The sequence below is a fragment of the Macaca thibetana genome, chromosome 12 (assembly GCF_024542745.1).
Source record: "Macaca thibetana thibetana isolate TM-01 chromosome 12, ASM2454274v1, whole genome shotgun sequence".
Lineage (NCBI taxonomy): Eukaryota > Metazoa > Chordata > Mammalia > Primates > Cercopithecidae > Macaca > Macaca thibetana.
The window spans coordinates 11,220,937-11,244,606 of record NC_065589.1 but is presented as its reverse complement, the minus strand read 5'-3'; the positions used below and the strand labels follow the sequence as shown (position 1 = coordinate 11,244,606).

At 56.5% G+C, this 23,670-nt stretch overlaps 1 protein-coding gene across 2 annotated transcripts; it reads left to right on the top strand.

The window, feature by feature from the left end:
• The first annotated feature begins 14,490 nt into the window (after window positions 1-14,490).
• B3GNT7 (UDP-GlcNAc:betaGal beta-1,3-N-acetylglucosaminyltransferase 7) lies at window positions 14,491-23,440 on the top strand. Of its 2 annotated transcripts, none has more exons than XM_050751134.1 (2): window positions 14,491-14,671; window positions 18,417-23,440. In XM_050751134.1, exons 1-2 carry the CDS (start codon window positions 14,580-14,582, stop codon window positions 19,609-19,611), a joined length of 1,287 nt encoding a protein of 428 aa, XP_050607091.1. In that variant the 5' UTR covers window positions 14,491-14,579; the 3' UTR covers window positions 19,612-23,440. The 2 variants fall into 2 exon arrangements, with proteins under 2 accessions (XP_050607091.1, XP_050607092.1); XM_050751135.1 differs by lacking the exon at window positions 14,491-14,671 and adding an exon at window positions 16,388-16,572.
• The last annotated feature ends 230 nt before the right edge of the window (window positions 23,441-23,670 follow it).

The window sequence follows — 23,670 nt, the reverse complement described above, 5'->3', positions numbered from 1 at the left end:
GGTGCTCTGCTGAGCCCATCCATGAGGGTTGTCTGGTGTCGCTATGGTGCTGCCGGGCCAGGGTAAGGGTTGGGCGTGGCCTCCCTCCAGGCGGAGGCTTCCCCTCCGCACTCTTGCCATGTGGTCCACATGGGAACCGCCTGACTGCCCTGGTCGGGAGCGGATGGGGCCCCCCACTTTCCCTTTCAAAGACAAAGCTGAGATGAGAGCTGCCGGTGGCTGGGCCTCCATCTCTGGAGGAAGCCATGGTACAGGAGGAGAGACAGAGCCGCTATTCAGGAAGAGGCAGAGGGGCCGATCGCCCGGTGGAATCTGGTTGTTTCCAGCAACACCCGGCCCTGCTCAGCTTATCTGAGCCAATAAATCCCTGCCTTTAAAATAAAAAAGATACTTCAGGTTGGGTGTTGCTAGGAATCCAAAGGTTTATAACCAAAACACTGACCCTGGTCACTCAGACGTGGGATTGCTGCTAGAGTTTTATGTGCCTCATTGCTCCCACCTTCATTCAAAACCCACCTTCAAGCCCAGTGTAACTCCGGTCCTTAAATTTTTAACTGTGAAACCACCTCCAATGCTCCACAGGCCCTTTACCCTTCCATCAGGTGGTGCTGATGGATGCCCAGGGCTTGGGTCCTTCCAGGGAAATCAGCATTTGGCTGGGCCCCTTCGGGTTGCTTAGGAGCAAACACTTCTTTCTTTAAGTTCAAAACCACTCCAGGTTCCATTCCATCCTCCACTCTCTACTCCATTCACCACTCTCTTCTCCACTCCATCCTCCATCTCTCCTCTACTCTCGTCCACTCCATTCTCCACTCCCTCCTCCACTCCATTCTCCACTCCCTCCTCCACTGCCTCCTCCACTTCCTCCTCCACTGCCTCCTCCACTCCATCCTCCACTCCATCCTCCACTCCCTCCTCCACTCCATTCTCCACTCCCTCCTCCACTCCCTCCTCCACTCCATTCTCCACTCCCTCCTCCACTCCATCCTCCACTCCATTCTCCACTGCCTCCTCCACTCCCTCCTCCACTCCCTCCTCCACTCCCTCCTCCACTCCATTCTCCACTCCCTCCTCCACTCCCTCCTCCACTCCATTCTCCACTGCCTCCTCCACTCCTTCCTCCACTCCATCCTCCACTTCCTCCTCCACTCCACCCTCCACTCCATCCTCCACTGCATCCTCCACTCCCTCCTCCACTCCCTCCTCCACTCCATTCTCCACTCCCTCCTCCACTCCATTCTCCACTCCCTCCTCCACTGCCTCCTCCACTTCCTCCTCCACTGCCTCCTCCATCCTCCACTCCATCCTCCACTCCCTCCTCCACTCCATTCTCCACTCCCTCCTCCACTCCCTCCTCCACTCCATTCTCCACTCCCTCCTCCACTCCATTCTCCACTCCCTCCTCCACTCCATCCTCCACTCCATTCTCCACTGCCTCCTCCACTCCATCCTCCACTGCCTCCTCCACTTCCTCCTCCACTGCCTCCTCCATCCTCCACTCCATCCTCCACTCCTCCTCCCCCCTCCACTCCACTCCACCCTCCTCCACTCCATTCTCCACTCCCTCCTCCACTCCATTCTCCACTCCATCCTCCACTCCCTCCTCCACTCCACCCTCCACTCCCTCCTCCACTCCACCCTCCACTCCATCCTCCACTGCATCCTCCACTCCCTCCTCCACTCCCTCCTCCACTCCATTCTCCACTCCATCCTCCACTCCATTCTCCACTGCCTCCTCCACTCCCTCCTCCACTCCATCCTCCACTCCCTCCTCCACTCCACCCTCCACTCCATCCTCCACTTCCTCCTCCACTCCCTCCTCCACTCCCTCCTCCACTCCATCCTCCACTTCCTCCTCCACTCCCTCCTCCACTCCATCCTCCACTGCATCCTCCACTCCCTCCTCCACTCCCTCCTCCACTCCATTCTCCACTACCTCCTCCACTCCCTCCTCCACTCCATTCTCCACTCCCTCCTCCACTCCATCCTCCACTCCATTCTCCACTGCCTCCTCCACTCCATCCTCCACTCCATCCTCCACTCCCTCCTCCACTGCATCCTCCACTCCCTCCTCCACTCCCTCCTCCACTCCATTCTCCACTCCCTCCTCCACTCCCTCCTCCACTCCATTCTCCACTCCATCCTCCACTCCATTCTCCACTGCCTCCTCCACTCCCTCCTCCACTCCATCCTCCACTCCATCCTCCACTCCACCCTCCACTCCATCCTCCACTCCATCCTCCACTCCCTCCTCCACTCCCTCCTCCACTCCATTCTCCACTCCATCCTCCACTCTCGTCCACTCCCTCCTCCACTCCATTCTCCACTCCATTCTCCACTCCCTCCTCCACTCCATTCTCCACTCCCTCCTCCACTCCATCCTCCACTCCATCCTCCACTCTCGTCCACTCCATCCTCCACTCCCTCCTCCACTCCATTCTCCACTCCATCCTCCACTCTTTCCTCCACTCCATCCTCCACTCCCTCCTTCACTGTCTCTCCTCCACTCTTCTCCACTCCATCTTCCACTCTCTGCTCCACTCAGGAAAACAAGCTTCCACCTTCACTTTTATTTCAAAATCATGAGGGTTCTCTTGGTGTCATGTATAAATGCAAGATGATGAAGGGACAAAAGAGGGGACGATGTGGTCTGTGATTAAGGAATTCAGCACAGAGATTAATGGTGGGACAGATGGTGACAGTGGCAGTGCCCGGCTCGAGGTCCAGACTCCACTCTAGGCTCTTTTGGTGGGTGAGACCCGGGCCAGAGCCTCAGCCATGAGGCCCAAGGTTCATGCTGAGGATTTTAAGGTCTCCATCGGGCACAGGCAGCAGTGGGCCCAGCAAACTGGACTGAAAAGTTCAAGGTCATAATTGTAGTTAAATAAAACTCAGAAATTCAATCTGGCCCAGGGAGGAAATACACCAGTTTTTTCCCACACAGTGGTTTGGCTAACGAGAAGTTTACAGCTGGACTATGAGGCTCCATGACCAGTGGCCGTGGGTGGGGACAGGCAGGCACTGCAATGCCTTGGCTGGGCTTCATGCCCCACCTAGGGGCTCTGGCCTTGCAGCACTGTCTCCAGGCCCAGGACTCTGCAGCACACTGCACTGGCCCTGCCCCTCTGCCCTCACCCACTCCCTGGCTGGTCTCGGGTCAGACAGCAAAGCAGGTCCTCTAAGCCAGACAGACGTGGCATCAAACCTCATAGCCTTGCAAAGTGATGGAGACACAGCAAAAGCTGACACCTGTCACCTGTGAATCAGGCTCCAGTTCTCTCACTGAGGCCTGTCACCAAAAGCCCTGAGTCCCGGTTACAGCAGCCTTCTGCTCTTACAGCAGCAAACCCAGCACTGGGCTTTTCTCTTCTCCTCTGTTGGTTCTCCAACATCTACCATCAGTGGCCACCCCTTCTCCTGATGTCACCCTCCTGTGTTAAGGACAGATCCTAGTTCCACTGTCCAGAATCTTGGGTCCTCTGGCTCTGAAATGCCCTGAATCTCTCCCACCCTCATATCAGCCCATCGATGACCCTCTTCCTGCCAACCGCCCCCTCGTACACCCAGGGCTCCTGTTAACCTTCCAACCGTGACTCCTGCGGGATGACAGCCCAAAAGAAGAGGGCACAGGGGTTCCACCCAGCAACAAGAGGGTCTAAGCAGAGATGAGAGGAGGGGCCTAGCCTCTGCTCCTCCTCTTGTCCTGGTGCCTCAGGCTCCATAAATTCCCAGAAGCAAGATGGCGCCATGGGCCGAAAGCTGGCATTAAACCAATATGATTTCAGGGGCAAGACCAAACTGCTGTTCCAAATTTTAGTGCATGATTGGGCCAAAATGGCATTATCACTTTCCTGGGCAGAGGATCCTCATTTCTGAGTCCTTGCCTTATGCCGGGGCCAAGGGCTCCAGCCGCAGTGGCAGCAAAGCCAAGACTCTCCCCCAACTCAGCATGGAGGGGAAGGAAGGAAGACCAGGGCCAGGCAGCGGGCTGGTAGTGGGGGGTGTGGGAGCCAAGAGGGGGATCAGACTAGGGCCAGCGAGGGCCCTGGAGGTAGTTGCTAAGCTGAGGTGTGTGAGGGACCCTCTGGGAGGGCTTAACCCTTTGGGATGCAGAGTTGGGTTTTCCTAGCTCTGGCTCCTGCCTCCATCCCCCTGGCCCATGGCCCCTGCGTGCCTTGGTCCCTGCCTGCTCCTCCCAATGCCACCGCATGCCACCTTCGGGCTCTGCTGGGACCTCAGCTCCTCAGCTTCCTGCCCCTCTCCACCTCCAGCTCTCAGAACTTTCCCCTCCCTGTCACTGAATGCACTGTGAGGTCCTTGCTCTGAGAGGGCAGGGAGGGCCTGGGACTCTTCCCACAGTGTCCTGTCGGGGCCTGGTACAAGCTCAAACTTGAATGTGCATATGGGTCACCCAGGTGGGGCCTCGCGGGCCTGGGAGCTTGCACTCTAAGGAGGCCAGGTGCTGTCTATGTTGCTCAGCTTCCGGTCGCAATGCAGGGCTCCCTTCCTGAGCTCACCACACACTGGGGTCACTCCGGGCTGTGGCTACCGCTGGGCCTCGACTCTGCCTCCTCCAAAAACCACACACTCCCCAGGGCAGCACATGTGTCGAAGATGTCTAACAGCTTTATTGGGGTATAATTGACAGCAATCAACTCTATGTTTAAAGTATACAATGTGGTCAATTTTGACGTATATAAACAACCATAAAATCATCGCCACAATCAAGATCGACACAGTAAACATCACTCCCAGCAGTTTCCTCTGGGCCCCTTGTAATTCCTCCCACCTCACCCCATGTTTAGGCAATTCACATTTCTTGTCATGATAGATTAGTTTGCACTTTCTAGAATTTTATACATACAATGTAAGGCAAGATAGGTGGGTGGGGACAGGCAGGTGCTGCAATGTCTTGGCTGAGGTTCATACCCCACGCAGGGGGCTCTGACCTGGCAGCCCTATCTCCAGACCCAAGACCCTGCAGCACGCTGCCCTGGCCCTGCCCCTGCCCCTGCCCCTCTGCCCTCACCCACAGCGAGGGCACCTCATCACACAAGGTGTATTTTTGTCTGGCTTCTTTCATTCAGAATAATTATTTTGAGAATCATCCCTGTTGTGGTGTGTGCACCAATAATTTAGTCCTTTTTATTTATTTTTTATTTGTATTAATTTATTTTTATTTTTATTTTTTTGAGATGTAATCTCACTCTGTCGCCCAGGCTGGAGTGTAGTGGCGTGATCTCGGCTCACTATAAGCTCCACCTCCCAGATTCACACCATTCTCCTGCTTCAGCCTCCCAAGTAGCTGGGACTACAGGCACCCACCACCACCACGCCCAGCTAATTTTTTTGTATTTTTAGTAGAGACGGGGTTTCACTGTGTTAGCCAGGATGGTCTCAATCTCCTGACCTCATGATGCACCCATCTCGGCCTCCCAAAGTGCTGGTATTACAGGCATGAACAACAGCGCCTGGCCTAGACCTTTTCATTAGTAGTAGTATTCCATTGTATAGATATGTCACAATTGGTATATGTGCCTACTACAAATAAAGCTGCTATAAATGTTCATGTACACATCTCGGTATGGACACACATTTTGTTTCTCTTCAAAACATATAAAAATATACATTTAACTTATTAAGAAACCATCCTGGTGGGGTGCCATTGCTCATGCCTGTAATTCCAACACTTTGAGAGGCCAAGATGGGAGGATCATTTGAGGCCAGAAGTTTGAGACCAGCCTGGGCAACATACTGCCACCCTGTCTCTACAAAAAAGAATAGAAAAAAGAAAGAAAGAAACCGTCCAACTGTTTTCCAAAGTTATACCAATTTATATTCCCACCAGAAGTGTATGAGAGTTCCTTCCAGTTGCTCCACATCCTCACCAACACTTGGTATGGTCAGTCTTTCTAATTCAAACATTCTAATAGGTGTGTAGTGCTTTCCCATTGTGGCTTTAATTCATGTCTCCCTAATGACTAATGACATTGAGCAACTTTTCATGGGAGTATTTGTCATCCAAATGTCTTCTTTGGTGAGGTGTCTGTTCAAATCTTTTGCTAATGTTTTGATTGGATTGTTTATTTCTTATTTATCACATTTGAGAATTCTTTACATATTCTTGATACAAGCCTTTTATCAGACATGTGTTTTGCAAACAGTTTCTCCCAGTCTATGGTTTGTCTTTTCATGCTTTTCCAAATGTCTTTCAAAGAGCAGGAGTTCTTAATTTTGATGAAGTCCAATTTATCAATTTTTTTCTGTATGAATCATGCTTTTGGTGTTGTGTCTAAGAAATGTTTGTTTCCATTTCAGTGCCTGGCCCTAGGCATGTATGCCCTTGTTGCTCAATCAGTGCTTGTGTCCAGCAGAGCAAAGGATGAGGCAGGCTGGCCAGGGGACTTTGGCTGTAGATGAAGGAAGACTAGAGGTGCTAGGGGACATGGCTCCAGAGGGCTGAAGAAACAGTGGTGGTACCTTGAGATGTCCCTGGAGGTGAGCAGGGCAGGCTGCAGCTGGGGAGGGAGGCCTGGGGCAGGGAGGTGCAAGTTGGGAGCTTGGATGCTGTGTTCTCCTGCCATTGGTGGCAGATGGCATCTCTCCCCTTTCCTTTCTCTCCCTCCTTTCCTCCTGTCCTTGCTTCCTTCTTTATTTCTACCTTCTTTTTATTTCTTGCTTACTTGTTTGTGAGCTGGCTTTACATCTCTTTTGTTAACTCTTTGCCGTATTTCTCTCCTGGGCTCTTCTTGTCTGTCTATCTAGGGGACCTCTGCATGTAGTAAAGGCACCAACCTTTCCTATTGCTCCCAATCTTCCTTGGAATCACGATTTTCTTTCTTTTGACGGTGCCAACCTTTGCAGGCTTTGACCAAGCCACCATAGAACATTCTCAGACAAGTCACTTATCTCAGGCTCCCAGGTGTGCTTTCTCTCCCCAGTGACCCCAGACCTACTGGGGTGGAGGGAGGGGTCCATCTATTTAAGTGAGGAAGGGGTAGATCTGGGTCTTCTAGAAGAACCTTTGAAAGCTCTGTAGCCGGATGGGGTGGTGCATGCCTGTAGTACCAGCTACTTGGGAGGCTGAGGTGGGAGGATCACTTGAGCCCAGGGTCAAGGCTGCAGTGAGCCAAGATTGTGCCACTGTACTCCAGCCTGGGCAGCAGAGTGAGACCATGTCTCAAAAAGAAAAAAAAAGAAAACTCTGATGCTCAAGAAGACTTGTCATTCTCACAGCCTTTGCTGCCCCCACCAAAAGTTTCCCCATGGTCTGGTGCCCCTGTCTCCTCCCCAGGTGCTAGGCAAGCTGTTTGTGGGAGACAGATCACAATAACAGCATCAGTCTGGAATCTTCAGTCATGAGTGACCAAAACCACAGATGAAAAATTATTGGCTCCTGTAACCAAACCAGGGGAGGCAGGGTGGCACCTAAATTGCCACACAAATATGGTGGCTTAAAACAGCTCACATTGACCCTCTCACCGTTTCTGCAGGTCAGAAGTCCAGGCCGGCTCAGTTAGTTCTCAGCTCAGGATTTTATAAGGTTGGAATCAAGGTGTCTGTCAGCCACTGGGGCTTTACCAGGAGGCTCAGGAAGATCTTGGGTCTAGGCTCATGAGAGCATGGGCAGCATCCAATTCCTTAAGGGTGTGGGACTGAGGTTCCTGTTTCCTGGCTGGTATCAGCCAGGGCTGCCCTTGGTCCTCAAGGACCCCTCTGGTGTCTCTGGACCAAATATGGGTCCAGTAAAGGAGGCCAAAGCCTTCTCATGCCCGGAATCTGCAACTTTCTCTTCTGCTGCATCGCCTCTGCTTCCAGCCAGAGAAAGTTCCTTGCTTTTAAGGACTTGAGTGATTAGGTTGGGCCACCCCAGATCATCCAAGACAATTTTTCTTTTTTAAGGTCCATGACCTTAATTACATCTGCGAAGGCCCTTATTTCCCTGTGACCTAACATAGTCCCAGGGTCCAGGGACAAGGGTATGTAACATAGTCCCAGGGGCCAGGACAAGGGTATGTAACATAGTCCCAGGGGCCAGGGACAAGGGTGTGGATATCTTTGGGTAAAGGGCATTCATTTGCCCACTGCAGGGCCTCGAAACCAGGATTCCAGCCCTGTTCAGACTCTGGCTTCTCTGTTTTGCTTTGCGTGTTGTTTTAGTCTTTTCCCTGCAGCAAAGGGGCCTGGGGCCAGAGTCACACCCTGAAAACCCTGATGATCAGAGACCAGTGCCCTTTGAAAATGCCCCAGGAAGAGCCTTGATTGGCCCAGCTCAGGTCACAGGCCCATCGCTTGGACCAAGCACATCGTTGGGGTGCAAGGGGTATAAGGTACCATGACTGGTTCAACCTGGCCGAGAGGTCACCCCTGAGACTAGAGGAGTGAGGTCTCTACTAAAATATGGAGAGAGGTGCCAGCTACAAACTCAGAAATGATGTTGTGATTATCATCATGGGGGCCACCTGTGGACCTGCTAGCGGTGCTCAGGGAGCCTGCTGCCTTAGTGCTTCACTGCAACCCTGTGAGGCCACACTATTAATTTTTTTTGAGAAAATATTTAATAATATTACTATTATTTATTATCATTTATGCTGGAAAGCAGTGATGCAATCATGGCTCACTGCAGCTTCAATTTCCTAGGCTCACCTCAGCCTCAGCCTCCTCTCACTTCAGCCTCCTGAAACCACAGGCACAAACCACCACACCTTGCTAATTTAAAAATATTTGTAGAGATGGGGGTCTCACTGTGTTGCCCAGGCTGGTCTTGAACTCCTGAGCTCAAGCGATCCTCCTGCCTCAGTCTCCCAAAGTGCTAGGATTACAGGCGTGAGTCACCACACCTGGCCAGGTTGCATTATTAATGCTACTCTAATGGCACCAAGTCCCAGCCCCACCACCGACCCGCCTGTTTCCTTCTCTGTAAAATGGGACTAATAAGAATCTGTGCCTGGCCAGGCTGTAGGGCTGCTGGAGAAGCAGAGAGGAGGGTGTGTGTGAAGAGGAGATTTCGTGTGTGTGTAAGTAGGCCTTTGGCCAGAGGCAGGGAAGGACCTCTGGAGCCCTCCAGCTCTCCAGCCCACCTCTCTCCCAGGGCAGCAGAGCCACAGGCAGAGAGATCTGGCGGGCCCAGTGGGAGCAGGGCTGCCCAGCCTGCACCTGGCCAGGCTCTGCTCCATGAAAAGGCAGCCATTCAGGGCCAGCTTGGACGGCAGCCGGGTGACGAGAGACAGGGAGCCCTGTGCTCCGGAGAGGAAGCAGGCCTCCGCGTGGCCTCAGCATGGGGCTGAGCTGCCAGCCTGGGAGGGGAGGTGCCCGAGAGGGAAGACTAAGCTAGTGTTTGAGGCCAAGGGGCTGAAAGGAGGCTGTGTGTACCCAGGCCGGCCGCCCGGCGGGTGGGATGTGAGTCATGGTGGCCTGGGGGAGGGTGCTGCCTGGGCCCAGCTCTCCAGGGCGAGGGGCACAATGCCCACCATGGGTGAATGTGTGGCAGTGTGTGCTGGGGGTGGGGCTGAGGCTCTGCACATCTGCCCAGGCCGCCCCGGGCTCCCTGGGGTGGGCACACCCCACTGCCCTCTGAATATGGCTGCCCCTCCTCCCTGCCCGGGTCTCCTCCAGGCGGCCACGCTGGCGATGTGGTCCTGCAGTTGCTCAGCCAGTGGGCATCAGCCCCGCCCTCCTGCGTGTTGCCCACCAGGAACACGGAAGGGCCGGTCCCTGCTCCTAGCAGTGCCCCGTGTGGTGGGACAGGTGGAGGAGGGACAGACAGAGGAGGCTCGTGCAGGGGAGCGCCGGCCAAGGAGGGAGTGCCCGCTCCAAGGGAGGGGGCATTTGAGGTGGGTTTTGAAAGATGAGCAGGCACTCACCGGATTCTCAAAGGCGGTGGGGAGAGCACATTTGAGCAGAAGGAAGCTGGGATCTGAGTGAACGGAGACAGGGTTGCTGGATTGAGGTGGGGGCAGATGCGGGTGGTGTTAAGGGTGTGTGGACAGCGCCCAGAGGGCCCAGAAGGTCATGGGAGGCACAGACTTGAGGACTTGGGCAAGGATCACAAGGGCTGCTCACGGATGTAACACGGCCCTGCCTGGTCCTGAGCCCCTTCCCAAGGGTCTACCAGGCAGAGTTTCACTGGTGGCAGATAAGCTGGCTGGGGGAGGCCCCTTCCACCTGGGAAAGACCATGGCATGGTGTGTGTGTGTGTGTGCGCGTGTCTCTGGCTGTGTGTGTGTGGATGGGTGTGTCTGTGTTTTTTACCAAATGTGCATGGATGTCAGGTGTGTGAGTGTGTACGTGTGAGGGTTACATGCATGTCTGTGTATCTGACCTCTATGTGTATAGGTGTGGTTTGTGTCTCTCCAAATACGCGTGTCTGTGTGTGCATGCATGTCCCTGGGTGTGTGTGTTCATGTGTCTGGGTTCACACGTATGCCTGCATATTTCTGCGTGTGTGTGAGTGATTGTGAGAGTGTGTGTCCATGTGTGCCCAACAACGCCCCTGCCGACAGTTGCCTAGGTGCAGCCCCACCGCCCTGTGTCTGGGGCGTGCTGCTCCACTCCTTCTTTGCCTTCTGAGCCCTCTCTGCTGGGCTTCCAGTTCCTCAGCATCTTTGAACTCCAGCTTCTTTCTCTGGCTGCCCAGCTCTACCCTGACTTGCCTGGGTCCCACACCCAAAAAGCCCAGAGCAGCCAGTGGGTGCCTGGCCACAGGAAGGAGTCCGGAGAGCTGCTCAGCCCCAGAAGGAGCTGCGTCCTCCCTCCGCTGGCCAGCCTGGGGCTCCCCCCACCCCAGAAAGAAGGGGTGATCAGGAGCATGTGTGGAGGCATTTCCCAGCACCTCCCACCTGATTCTCCGGCCTTCGGGGACTCTCATCTAGGGCTTTGTTTTGGATGACCTGAGAGTCCCAGGGGCTTGGCGTGAGGGGAAACCCGGCCCGGGCATCTCTGCGGCTGCTGAGTGAGCCTCTGGAACCGGGTTTTCGTGATAACAGCAGCTTCTTTTGATGGATCTGCCCACTCCAGGCTGTTCCTATGAGGCTGCAGATCTCAGGACTTGTCACAAACACAGAAGGGAATGCATAACCCAGGCCTGGCCAACCGTGGTGCCCCCGCCTCCCCAACGTGATCATTGGCCCAGGTTGGGGACATGACTGAAGCGAGACTAGTGACAGTCCTTCCCTGGACATCTGTATATGGAGGTGAGAGAGGGAAAAATCTCTCTTTTCTCTGAGGTCCCTGAGATGAGGTGACAAGTGCCTCAGCCCATGTGTGAGCCTGTGTTTCTCCTGCTCTTCATGAAGAAGCCCACGGACCTTAGGGAACTGCCAGGGGCTGGGCAACTGTCCAGAGAGAGAGGCTGTGTAGGGAGAGGGGGATCCCGTTATATGAGCCAACAAATCCCTCTGGCTGGAGCCACCTTGGGTCAGGCTGTTGTCTGTCACAACCAGAGGAGCCCTGGGCAATACCTGCCCGGAACCGCACAGCTGGGTTTCCCGGGAGCACCTTTGCCTGGCCCTCGACATGCCTCATTGTTCCTCCCTGACCTTCTCAGATCCTGCACAGAGGCTGTGGACACCCTCTTCCACTCTTCTCAAGCTCCTAAACCCACTTCTGCTTCTTCAACTACCACCTATTTCAGTGGGAACGTTTAACTTCCTTAACTCATTCCTTTCTGGCTCCAATCTCCTCCATTGCTGCTTCCCCATTCTGTCCTTCTCCTGCCCAGGTTCAGTGAAGCAGTGGCCCTCCTCTGGCCCTGGCTCAAGGCCAACCAAGAGAGCAGGGATTGGAGGGCTCAAAGCCGGTGGTTCCCAAACCTGCCTACACTGTGAGAATCACTGGGCATCTCTGGGGAATTACAGTCTCCTAGGCAGCATCTCTGCATGCGGGCTCTGGAACTGGTAAGAAGCACCTCCTCGGGGAGGGCGAGGTGTCTTCCTGGTTGGTGGGCTGGGCTTTATTGGGCAGGACTGGGCCATGGAAGGGCACCTCAGGGTTCGGGGCATGCTGCTTCTATGAGGGCCCTGCTTGCAGCCTTTTTTATTTTTATTTTTATTTTTAAGACGGAGTCTCACTCTGCCGCCCAGGCTGGAGTGCAATGGCACAATCTCGGCTCACTGCAACCTCTGCCTCCCAGGTTCAAGTGATTCTCCTGCCTCAGCCTCCCAAGTAGCTGGGATTACAGGCACCTGCCACCACGCCCAGCTAATTTTTGTATTTTAGTAGAAACGGGGTTTCACCATGTTGGTCAGGCTGGTCTCGAACTCCTGACCTCAAGAGATCTGCCTGCCTCGGCCTCCCAAAGTGCTGGGACTACAGGCGTGAGCCACCGCGCCCAGCCGCATGCAGCCTCTTTAAACTTTTTCCTGTTTCAGCTGAACACCTTGTGATCTGGGCTTCTTTCTAGCCCAGTCTTCCCTTGGGCAAGGGGACTTCCCAGACTTCAGACCACCTCACGCCTTGAAGACACGGTCATCTCCTCCTACCTCTCTGCTTGCTCCATCCTGGCCTCCTCCTCCTCCCACCCCTTCAAAGGAAGACCTGTCCCCGGAAGAAATGTGCTCTCCCTTTTCATTTTCCATACCTACTTCCCTTCCCTCTGCCCTCGATCCAGACACTGCCTTGGCTTCACACGGGAGCCATTTCTGGGGGACACCAGTTTACCTGGGGGCACTCCCCCAGTGCTTGTCTGGGCAGTGACCCCCTTGACTCAGCAGCCTTGAGGTCCCTCCTGCACTGGCCTGCAGGATGGGTCGGGTTCTCTGCAGTGGATATTGGTGGCCTTCAAGGACCAGAGGTAGTTGAGAAAGCGTAGGTCTCACCCCACACTTCCTCATCGGATGGCATGTTACACGAAATCAACTCTCAGACCCAACAGCTACCCTACTGGAAACATCTGTTAGCACGAAGCACAGAAACAGACACCCCGCCTCTGCCCATGAGCTCCGGGAAGTCCCACTCTGTCCCGTCACAAAAGCTTTTGTCAGGGCGAATTCAAGGACATGCTCACCAATGACTAGCTAACCTCCAGTCGGAGCATCACCTGTGGGGGCCCAGAACCACTCAGAGAAAGTTCCAGACCCAGGGCACTGCCCTGCTGGTGGCTGGGCTCGTCCAGGCACAAGCAGAGGGGACTTGTGGTGCTTCTTCCCAGGCACACATCTTCAGTAATACTTTTTTTACTACAGAACAATGATTTCTGACCCTCCCGTGCTAATGCACAGACCCTCTGCTGTGACAGTAGACAACCACATTTGAAGTGCTGGCTGTGGCTGCCCCTGGAGGGTAGACTGCTGTTCAGGTCTTTCAAAAACACCAACTAAAATTAACTCACATGCCCACAAAATCACAGCAGCGCTGAGGCGATTACAGCCAGCACAGCTGCCTGACCGTGGCCCCTGCTGGGCTCCGTGCTCTTGCCCCACGATGGCCACCCCTCTGCAAGGCACGCAAGACACCTCACCTTCTGCTTCGGGGGTCCCTCTGACCCAAGTTGGCCCCCACCTTGTCCAGTCAAGCCACTGACCCAGTGTGTTTTCTGGCCAGTCAGATACTCCCACCCTTAGGTCTCTGCAGCCCTCACCTCTGGGCAAAGGCCTGTGCTGGGGTCACCAGCAGGGTCGGATTCCAACCTATTCTGGAAGGTTGAAGGGGTGGGATATAAAAGAAAGTGGAGGTGGAGGGGGGGATGGGCTGAGGGGCCAAAAGATGTACTGGGGAAGAGGGCATTCCTTGGGGTCCTCCAACGTCCCGGCTCACGAGCTTCCCCCTCCAAGGGAGCAACCTGAGGTGCACGGAGTGGCCTTGTGACAAGGACACAGAACACACCTCCACCTTGGCTTGGGACTCCTGCAGCCTATGCAGCCAGCTCTTCTTCGCCCACCCTCTTCTCCTGGGATCTGCTGCTCTGGAACTTCCCTCTACCTCTGGACTCTGCCTTCAGCCAGGGTCGGGGACAGCAGGAAGGCAGATCCCATTGCAGACAGGCCTGCCTTCCTTGGGGCCTCGCGTAAATCCACAGGAATCTGCTGGGGCTCTGCCCTCTGGCTGGGGCAGGTGGAACTGGCTAGATTGGCGGTGGGGGGACCACTGTGCTTGCCATAGGGACTGACTCAGCTGCCCCACAGGGGAGCACATTGGAGTAACAGGGGAGGCTGACCCGAGCCTGGCCCGGCTCCACACTCCCCACTCCCACCCCACCATCAGAGACTCGCATCTAATTGTCATTCATTTCCCCTCTCTGAATTCAACCTAGGCACAGATCAAATGATTCCATGATGACAAACCGCTTGTCTCAACTGACCAGATTCCTCTGGCAAACACTCCGCTGACCTTGGGCAGCTCCCTCTGCTCCCACCTCCTCGGGTCCTTGTGCTGCTGGGGCCTTGTGGAGTAGGCTGGACATCAATGATAACACTAACAGTAGCCGGCCTTCCACCAAGCTCTTTACGTAGAGGACGCCTATGTCTGTGCTTCATTGGCGTCATCTCACAAGGCTCTGAGCTGGCAGGAAATTGAGGTCTCAAGGGGAAAAGCCACCTGCCCCCAGTGACAGCCAGGAAGTGCAAGACTCTGACCCAACCCCCATGCCTGCCATCCCCAAACATGGGCTCAAAACCCCTTCCCAGGGACAGCTGTGTCCACCCCTCAGCAGGAGGAGGAGACCCCGCAGCACCAGGTGAGAGGTCAGTGCTGAAACCAGGCAGGCAGCTCTCAGGAGGGCACCTGTGTGGAGCCAGGGAAACCAGGGCCACACTTGCAGGGTGAAGTGGGGAACCCGGAAGCCTGGGCAGCGGAGCAAAATGCTTGGTGCCCTGTGGGAACAGGTAGCCAAGGCGACACTGGGATGAAGTGAGCCGTGGAGCTGTAGGAATTGTGGGTGGCCCTCAGTGGCAGGCAGCCAGGCCAACAGGGGCTTTGGGCTGCAGGTCAGCCCCTCTCCTGCTCTCGAACTTTTGGAGGGCCATTACAAAGGGCATCAGCCCCAAGGTACTCCTCTGGAATTCTGTCTGAAAGGCCCTTCACATTCCCTAATTGGCAGTTACAACATTCCAGAACATTCTACGGTACCTTAAGTTTCTCCTCCCCCTCCAAGGGCCCTTGAACCTTAAGGACAGGGCAGAAGGGGCTCCTCACCCTGGCCTCGAGGGCTTAGGATCCAGCTGGGGACTCCTAGCCTCCCTATGTGCTGGGCAGGAAAGTACCTCCTTGTCACTGCTGTCCCTGGGAAAAAAGGTTGAGGAAGGGCTCAGAGCCAGCCTTCAGACCAGGCAGGAAGGGTTCAGAGCCAGCCTTCAGGCCATGCAGGCCTCCTGGATGTGCTTACTAACTCTGCACTAGCTGTTCACTGAGCTGGCTGGGAGTTCCCCTCTGCACCCCCATTTCTTCCCCTGTAAGGTGGGAATAATAGTGCATGCCTCTAGGATTAAGTGAACCAGTCGTTCATGGGCGGAGAACCAGGTTTGGCATATTGTAGCTGCTCAGTGGACGTTAGCTATTATGATTGGACAACAGCGTGCTTCCGTTTCAATTCTATGGGCATTTTGGAGGTCCTGTTGGATGCTAAGCACCGAAACCTCAACCCGGAACAATACCAGAACAACCTGAGCAACAGCAGGACCAGCGATGGCTCTCCCTGCTGGAGGATTCCGGAAGTCACCTGGCTGGACCAAGCCCCCTCCGTGTTCTCTGTCGGCCCACTCCCCACAGCAGCTAGGCCTGGTGTGCACAAGCAGACTAATAAAGGCTTGAGGACAAAAAGGGTTTTGAGTGATAGGTGAAAAAAGAAAGGAGATAGGGCTGGGCCAACAGGTCGTCCCTGGTGGTAGGGAGTCCTCAGAGGTCGGAGGAACCCCAGAGGTGGAGAGGGGGACACGGTGGGGGCACAAAGAAGGCTTCCAGAGCCACAGCCTGGGCGAGTCCTGACATGGAGCCCAGCCTCATACGGCCTCTTCCCCTAGTGGCTGGCTTTGCTCCTGGCCCGAGGTAGCCCAACAGCTGGGAAAGGGGTCTGCCTGGGTAGGGGAAAGGTGCAGGGGCAGAAGGTAGCAGAGGGAGAAAAGGGCCCCCTGTCTGCCTCTGGCCCCAAAGACAAGTCCGAATGGGGCCAGAGGGAAATGGCCGGCCCTTGGGGTGCCCCAGGGTCTTGGAGGGGACCGGGTGTTCAGGTTTCGCACAAGTCCAAGAGGCGCCGGCGACCCCCACCCCCACCCCAGGAGGCTCCGCCAGGAACAGGCGTCCCCGGGATTGGAGGTGACCCCCGCGGGCTCCGAAGCCCCACCTCGGCCGTACACTGTCTGCTAGGCGCGTTTGGGGAGCCTAGGGGCCGTCTCGGAGAAATGAGGTGGTCCCCGCCAGGCGGCGGCGGGGCGGGCCCGGGGTGCCGAAGGGGTTAAGGCACCTGGGCCACCGCCCCTGCCGGCCCCTCCTCCCGCGGCCGGGAAGAGGAAAGTCGCGGCGGGGGCGCGGCCCGGCCTCCGTCCCCGCCCGCCCGCCGTCCCGCCGGCCCGAGCCGCGGCGCCCAGAGCTGCGAGCTGCTCGCCCCTCCGCCGCTCCGGCCCGGGCCGCCATGTCGCTGTGGTGAGTGGGGCGGGGGACCGTCGGGGGCCTGGGCGGGGGTGCGGGCCCGGGACTCTCCCTCCTCTGCGGCCACAGACGGGCGCCGGGACTCCTGGAATGGGAGATGCTCCCGCGCGCGCGCCGCGCCGGCCTCAGTTTCCCGGTGACGGACGGGCGGGCGCGGCGGGGCGGCGATGTTCGCGGTGCGCGGCCCTGGATTCGTGGGGGGTGGCGGGGGTTCTTGGGGCGCCGCGCTCAGCTCCCCGGCCCCGCGGCCCCGGACACCGCTCCAGGACCCCGGCGGTGACCCCAGGTCTTGCCGGCAGCCGGGTCCCCTCGCCCTTCCAGACCCCCGAGGGCCCCCTGCGCCCGAGCCACTCTCCTCCTCTCGGGGCTTCCTTCCGCGGGACCTCCGGCCGCCGCCCGCCCGGCCCCTCTCCGCCTCTCTCGTGCTTTCCCTACGAATGGAGCGGACCCGGCAGGTGGAGCGCCCGCAGCCCAGGGCCTCGCTGCCCTCCCGGTGCACCCCCCGACCTCCCCCGTCCCGGCCTCGGTGGGCGGCTTCCCTGGAACCCCTAGGGCTGGCAGGGCCGGATCCGGAGCCCTCCGTTCCCCTCCCGGGAGAGCTAGACCTTGGGTCACACCCCCAGCCCGCACCTAAGGTGCCCCTGTCTTCCTCCAACTACGTGCCCTGGCAACCTGGGGACCCTATGGAGAAAATGTCGCTCTATGGGGCTCAGCCTGCATTCACCCTGGGGCCTGGACCTGCAACCAGGCCAGCCCTCAGGGCATCCCAGGCGTCTCCACGGGCTCCCTGTCTCTCCTGCCACCCTGCTCCTCCCGCTTGGAGGTCAGTGCCATCTCTCTGCTAGGCTGACCCTGGAAGGCCACTCTGCATCCCCAGAGCTCTGAGCCCCCAGGTCTCCACTGGGGAGGGTCGGGCAGGTGTCCTGGCAGCCCCTGGAGGGTGAGATGAAGAGAGGAGGTCCTTCAGGACAGGGGCTCAGGCCCCAGGGCTTGGGACGACCAGCACTCCTGGCAGAGAGCTCTAATTTCTCCTTCTGAAATGGGTGTGACGGGGGTCTCTGGGCAAGGAGGGTCCCTCAAGGGCTGGGGCTGCAAATGTGTCCCCTCCCAGGGAGTAGAGCTGGAGCCTCATGTCTTCTAATGGGGTGTTATGAGCTGGGGATGTTAAGGTAGGGGTGAGGCAGTGCCATGCTAGAGGTGCTCACTGCATCCTTGGGCCTCCATCAACCATGAGGGCTGCTCTTTGTTGCCTGAGACAGACTGGAGAAGGGGGAGGAGGGCCGGTCTTCCTCAGGTCCTAAGTTCAAGCTGCTCTCCAGTGTGCCCCACATGTGATGGAGCACCCAGGCGGCACAGAGGGTCAGAGGGTGCCCTCTCAATGACTCTGGCTGTGAGTCATCTAATGATACCGATACCTACTGCTGTGGAGGTTGCACAGGGAAATGAAAGGCATTGGGGTTCCAGGGGTGGGGAACAGGGCAGAGGTTTCCACCTTCCTGATAAGGTGACAGCATTCCCCCAACCGCACACCCACTTCCTGGTGCTTTATAGAGCACTCCAATCCTGTGTTTTAGCCCCATTTGGGGGAAGAAGAAATTGTGGCCCAGAGAGGTTGTAAACTACTCAGTGCTCCTGGAGGAGAGGGCAGGGTGGGCGAGAGAGAGGGCACGGTGGGAGAGGAAGCGGGACCCTCCCCTGACCACTTAGGGGCTCCAGGACTGAGCCTGTGCCCAGGTCCACTTGCCCATCTGGGACCACCCAGCTTTCCAAGGGGGGCGCCAGGAAAGTCCTGGGCTCATCTTTTCTCTCTCCTCTGTACTGTCCACTCTCCCCCACAGGAAGAAAACCGTCTACCGGAGTCTGTGCCTGGCCCTGGGCCTGCTCGTGGCCCTGACAGTGTTCCAGCGCAGTCTCACCCCTCGTCAGTTTCTGCAGGAGCCTCTGCCACCCACCCTGGAGCCACACAAGGCCCAGAAACCAAATGGACAGCTGGTGAACCCCAACAACTTCTGGAAGAACCTGCAAGATGTGGCTGCGCCTACACCCATGGCCTCTCAGGGGCCCCAGGCTTGGGACGTGACCACCACTAACTGCTCAGCCAATATCAACTTGACCCGCCAGCCCTGGTTCAAGGGCCTGGAGCCGCAGTTCCGGCAGTTTCTCTTCTACCGCCACTGCCGCTACTTCCCCATGCTGCTGAACCACCCAGAGAAGTGCGGGGGCGATGTCTACCTGCTGGTGGTTGTCAAGTCGGTCATCACGCAGCACGACCGCCGCGAGGCCATCCGCCAGACCTGGGGCCGCGAGCGGGAGTCCGCTGGTAGCGGCCGAGGCGCCGTGCGCACCCTCTTCCTTCTGGGCACGGCCTCCAAGCAGGAGGAGCGCACGCACTACCAGCAGCTGCTGGCCTATGAAGACCGCCTCTACGGCGACATCCTGCAGTGGGACTTTCTCGACACCTTCTTCAACCTGACCCTCAAGGAGATCCACTTCCTCAAGTGGCTGGACATCTACTGCCCCCATGTCCCCTTCATTTTCAAAGGCGACGATGATGTCTTCGTCAACCCCACCAACTTGCTAGAATTTCTGGCTGACCGGCAGCCACAGGAAAACCTGTTCGTGGGCGACGTCCTGCAGCACGCTCGGCCCATCCGCAGGAAAGACAATAAATACTACATCCCCGGAGCCCTGTACAGCAAGGCCAGCTATCCCCCGTACGCAGGTGGTGGTGGCTTCCTCATGGCCGGCAGCCTGGCCCGGCGCCTGCACCATGCCTGCGACACCCTGGAGCTCTACCCGATCGACGATGTCTTTCTGGGCATGTGCCTGGAGGTGCTGGGCGTGCGGCCCATGGCCCACGAGGGCTTCAAGACTTTTGGCATCTCCCGCAACCGCAACAGCCGCATGAACAAGGAGCCGTGCTTTTTCCGCGCCATGCTCGTGGTGCACAAGCTGCTGCCCCCTGAGCTGCTGGCCATGTGGGGGCTGGTGCACAGCAATCTCACCTGCTCCCGCAAGCTCCAGGTGCTCTGACCCCAGCCGGGCCACTGGGACAGGCCAGGGCACGTGCTCCTGAGTCCCCATGGTATTGGGGCTGGAGCCGCAGTGCCCAGGCCTAGCCCTTGGTACCCAAGGGGAGGTGGAGGGTTGAGGCCTACGTGCCACTGGGTGTGGTGGGGTGCAGGTAGCCAGAAAGTGACCTCCCTGTATGGATAATTCTAGGAAACTGAGGCCCAGGAACAGTTGGAGTTGCCCAGTCCGGAGGCCCTCTCTGAGGAGCAAGGCGCCAGGCCCTGGCAGCCCTCCTGACCTGGGTCCGTTGCTGGCCCCCTCAGACGTGGAGTGGGAGGTCCTGGTGACCTCTGGAGCAACCCTGTGCTCAGGTACCTGGGCTAGGCCTGACCTGATGGGTCTGTGACCGCCCCTTGTCTTCACAGGGAAGAGTCTTCTGTGAAATGCCTCAGTCTCCCCAGAGGCCAGGTGGCCCTGGCAGGAGAAACTCAACCCTGCGCAGGCTCACAGGCACCCAGCAGTCCACACCCTGGTCTCCTGGGAGAGAGAGCCCAGCAGGCTCTCCGCAGCCCCAGGCCTGCCTGGAGACGGCTGCCTCTGCTCCAGGGCCTCGGCTCCTGGCTGTGTCCTGTAAGGTCTGGAAGGGCGACCGCTCTGACTACCTCAGCACCCCTCAGAACCTCCCTGGGGCTGCAGTCCTACCCTACCCCGACACAGGGCAGAAGAGCAGTGCTCCTGGCCCCCCGAAGTCCCGGAGCTGCTGACCCCCACCCAAGGCGAGTTCCTCCCGCAGCCCCCACCAGCCCAGGCCTGGCTCCCTGGCTGGAAAGCAGCCGGTTTGGCCCTGGAAGTGGACATTCCTCTATTACTGTGAAGTTTTATTTATGAAGAATTTGGAGGGAGAAGGCTCCAGGCTTCAGGAGGGGGTGGTGTCCTCCCTTCCCTTCCCTCATTCCAGCTGCCTGCCCTCAGCACCCCCAGGCCCCTCACAGCCCAGCCCCCTCCAGAGCCCTGCCCCACCGCACCCTGCTTCTCCAGGGCCTAGCAGACCAGCATCTGCCCGGTGAAGGGATGGATCAGCCGTGGGGGTGGGTGCAGAAAGTTGCCACCTCCTACCTCAGCGGGGGTCACCTAGGAAAGATGGAGGGATTGACACTATTTTCTCAATAAAACGGGACCTTTTTTTTTTTTGTTTTTTTTTTTGTTTTTGGTGTGAAACTTCCTGTTCCCAGCTCCATCAGAGAGCCTGTCTGAGGCCAAGGTTACCAGAGATTTCTGAAGACACAGCTTGTTCCTTGTTCTTGGCTGGTGGGTGCACAAGGACTTCTAGAAGGGATTTAGATGGGGCTGAGTGCTAGGATTAAAGTGGGCATGGGAGTACAGCAACAGAAAAACCTGGGAGCTAGCAATGCACCCGGCCCTTGACTGTGCCCTGGTGGACAGCTGAGCTGTGGCCAAAGCGTGGGCCAAGAGGGTGAGGCCAGAGTTGGCCCCGAAGCTAATATTTCAGTGGGTGGGATTAGGTTGGCCGTACAGAGGCCGGTGGGCTCCCTGATGTCCCTTCCAGTCAACCTGAAAGCACTGAAATAGCCTATAGCTGTGTGCCAGGGACCTTGGCCCAAGCTGCTGACCTCCAGGGTGGGGAGGGAGCTGCCCCCAGGAGAAGAGTCACTCGGGCAGCAGTGTGAGCAAGCCAGCCAGCAGCTCCCTGCCTGTACCCAGCTCAGGGGAATCCCAGGGCGCTCAGATACCCAGGAAGGAAAAGGGGACAGTGCTGCTGCTGTTTCTCCCTCAGCCCAGGTCTTCCCACAGTTCCCTCTTGACCAGCTGGCTGCATAATTTGCAGAGCCCAGTGCAAAATGAAATGACAGGACCCTGGTTCTAAAAAGGTATTAAGAATTTTAAAGGCCAGGCTCATGCCTGTAATCGCAACACTTTGGGAGGCTGAGGTGGGAGGATGGCTTGAGCCCAGGGATTTGGGACCAGCCTGGGCAGCATAGTGAGACCCCTGCCTCTATGAAAAAAATTATTATTGTTATTATTGTTTTTGAGATGGAGTCTCACTCTGTCGCCCAGGATGGAGTGCAGTGGTGTGATCTCAGCTCACTACAAACTCCACCTCCCAGGTTCACACCATTCTCCTGCCTCAGCCTCCCGAGTAGCTGGGACTACAGGCACCCGCCACCATGCCTGGCTAATTTTTTGTACAAAAAAATTTAAAATGACCTCAGAGTCATGGCATACACCTGTCTGGGGCCAAAGTTGCCAGATATTGCTTTGGGAAACTGAGGTGGGAGGATCCCTTGAGCTCAGGAGGTCAAAGCTACAGTGAGCTGTGATCGCATCACTGCACTCCAGCCTGGGTGACAGAGCGAGACACTGTCTCTCAAAAAAAAAAAAAAAAAAAAAAAAAAAAAAGAATTTAAGATTGCCACAGCAGAGCATTGAGCATTAAACCAAGTGCTAGAAGCTTCTGAGGGAGGCCTGCTACTGTGATGCCAGCCCTGTTTGTCCCTCCTCACCCTCAGAAGCCAGGTCCTGCTCTGGGCTGTAGAGAAGGGATTGGGGCTCACAGTTCAGCATGGGAGAGGGCAGCCCAGGGACACCCAGAAAACGGAGATGGACGGGTCACAGGATCCAGGCCCAGGTGGAGGCCCAGAGGCGGTTATGGGTTCAGCTGCCCCTGAAGGATCAGGCAGAGGGAACCATGTATACCAAGGGCTGCTGGGAGCAGAGTGGATGCATTCTGCAGCAGAAAGGAGCTCCTCTTGGGGCTGGACCTGCGGTGAGAGAAGGGGTGGGAGGCTGGGAGGCAGGCAGGACAGGTTCTCAGGTCTTCTAGGTTCAGGAGTACTTCAACTTTATCCTGAGCACAGAGGGACAAGGAGCAGGGGTTCATGGCAGCCTGAGGGAGCAGAGGGCAGTTTTGAGGCACCTCCGCCCCTCCCTCTGGCTCACTCTGGCCCATTGTAAATCAGGCATTTAGTCTTGTTTCCTGGTAATAACAACTGACATTTTATGGAGCACATTTCATATGCCTGGCACCCTGGTAAACAGTTAACGTGTAGTCAATATGATTTTAACTCAGGGTACAAATACAGTTACTTTTTAATTTTTCTCATTGATTGCTCAAATCCCTCATGGATCATTATTGGCAGAAAAATCCAATATCACCCTCTTGGAACCCACTCTCAAATTGTCCAAGAACCTCGTGGGTTTCCCTCCTCCAAAGAGAGGGTTCTGTGGAAAGTCTGAGCAATCATCTCCAGTTGTTCCCTCTCTCTCCACACAGTGGCGCTGTGGAACAGCGGGCCTGCACAGTCCTGTGGCTTCTGAGGCTTGGCTACCTTCACTGCACAGGCTGTGGTGGGGCCTATGCTTCCAAAACAAAGTTACCCTTCTCTCAATCACCCTCACAAGCTCAACGACCTTTCCCCAAAGAGCAGCAGCATGCCGGGGTGCTGGGTCCTGTGCCTCCCAGTCAGCTACACAGTCTGTGGGGGAATCCCACAGACTCACTCAGGTTCTCTCTGGCCTGGTGAAGCAACTTTTTAGACAGTAGATTTTAGTTAAGTTAGTCCCTTAACTCTTTCCTCCTCAAAGGCCCTGGCTTTGCAAAGTGGTTCCCTCCTCCCCTGCAACCGGCTCTGCATTCCAAGGGGCCTTGAAAAGGGGCAGCTTTTGTCAGGCCTCAAAAAGTCCAGTTCCACTCTTCCCCCAGGGTAATGGGTGCCTACTCAGCTACATTTACATAACTAAAGGAGACCACTCAAAGAATCCTACTCTTAACAAAGAAAGCCTGTTCCTAGGTGACTTATTCTGTGCACCTAAACTGAGAAGGAGCAGGGGGAAGCTTCTGGAATCCTGTTATACACCATGTAAACCAGTAAAATGGAGGGCCCTAAGAGAAGGATCCCACGGCTATTGTGTGACAGGCACAATTTGAACTCTGTGCCCTGCACACCTAACCCCCATACCCTACTGTCTCCCAAGAGCCTCCAGCCTCCCCTCCTTTTTACTTAGTAGTAACTTAGTCATAAATCTGTTTGTTGTTTCTGTCTAAAAGGAGGAAAATGTTAT

Bases quoted from the DNA above. Each gene is read 5' to 3' on its own strand.
- B3GNT7 (XM_050751134.1), top strand. From the start codon at position 14,580: ATGCCTGCCATCCCCAAACATGGGCTCAAAACCCCTTCCCAGGGACAG. The intron at 14,672-18,416 runs GTGAGAGGTCAG...TCTCCCCCACAG, and splicing joins AGGAGACCCCGCAGCACCAG to GAAGAAAACCGTCTACCGGA.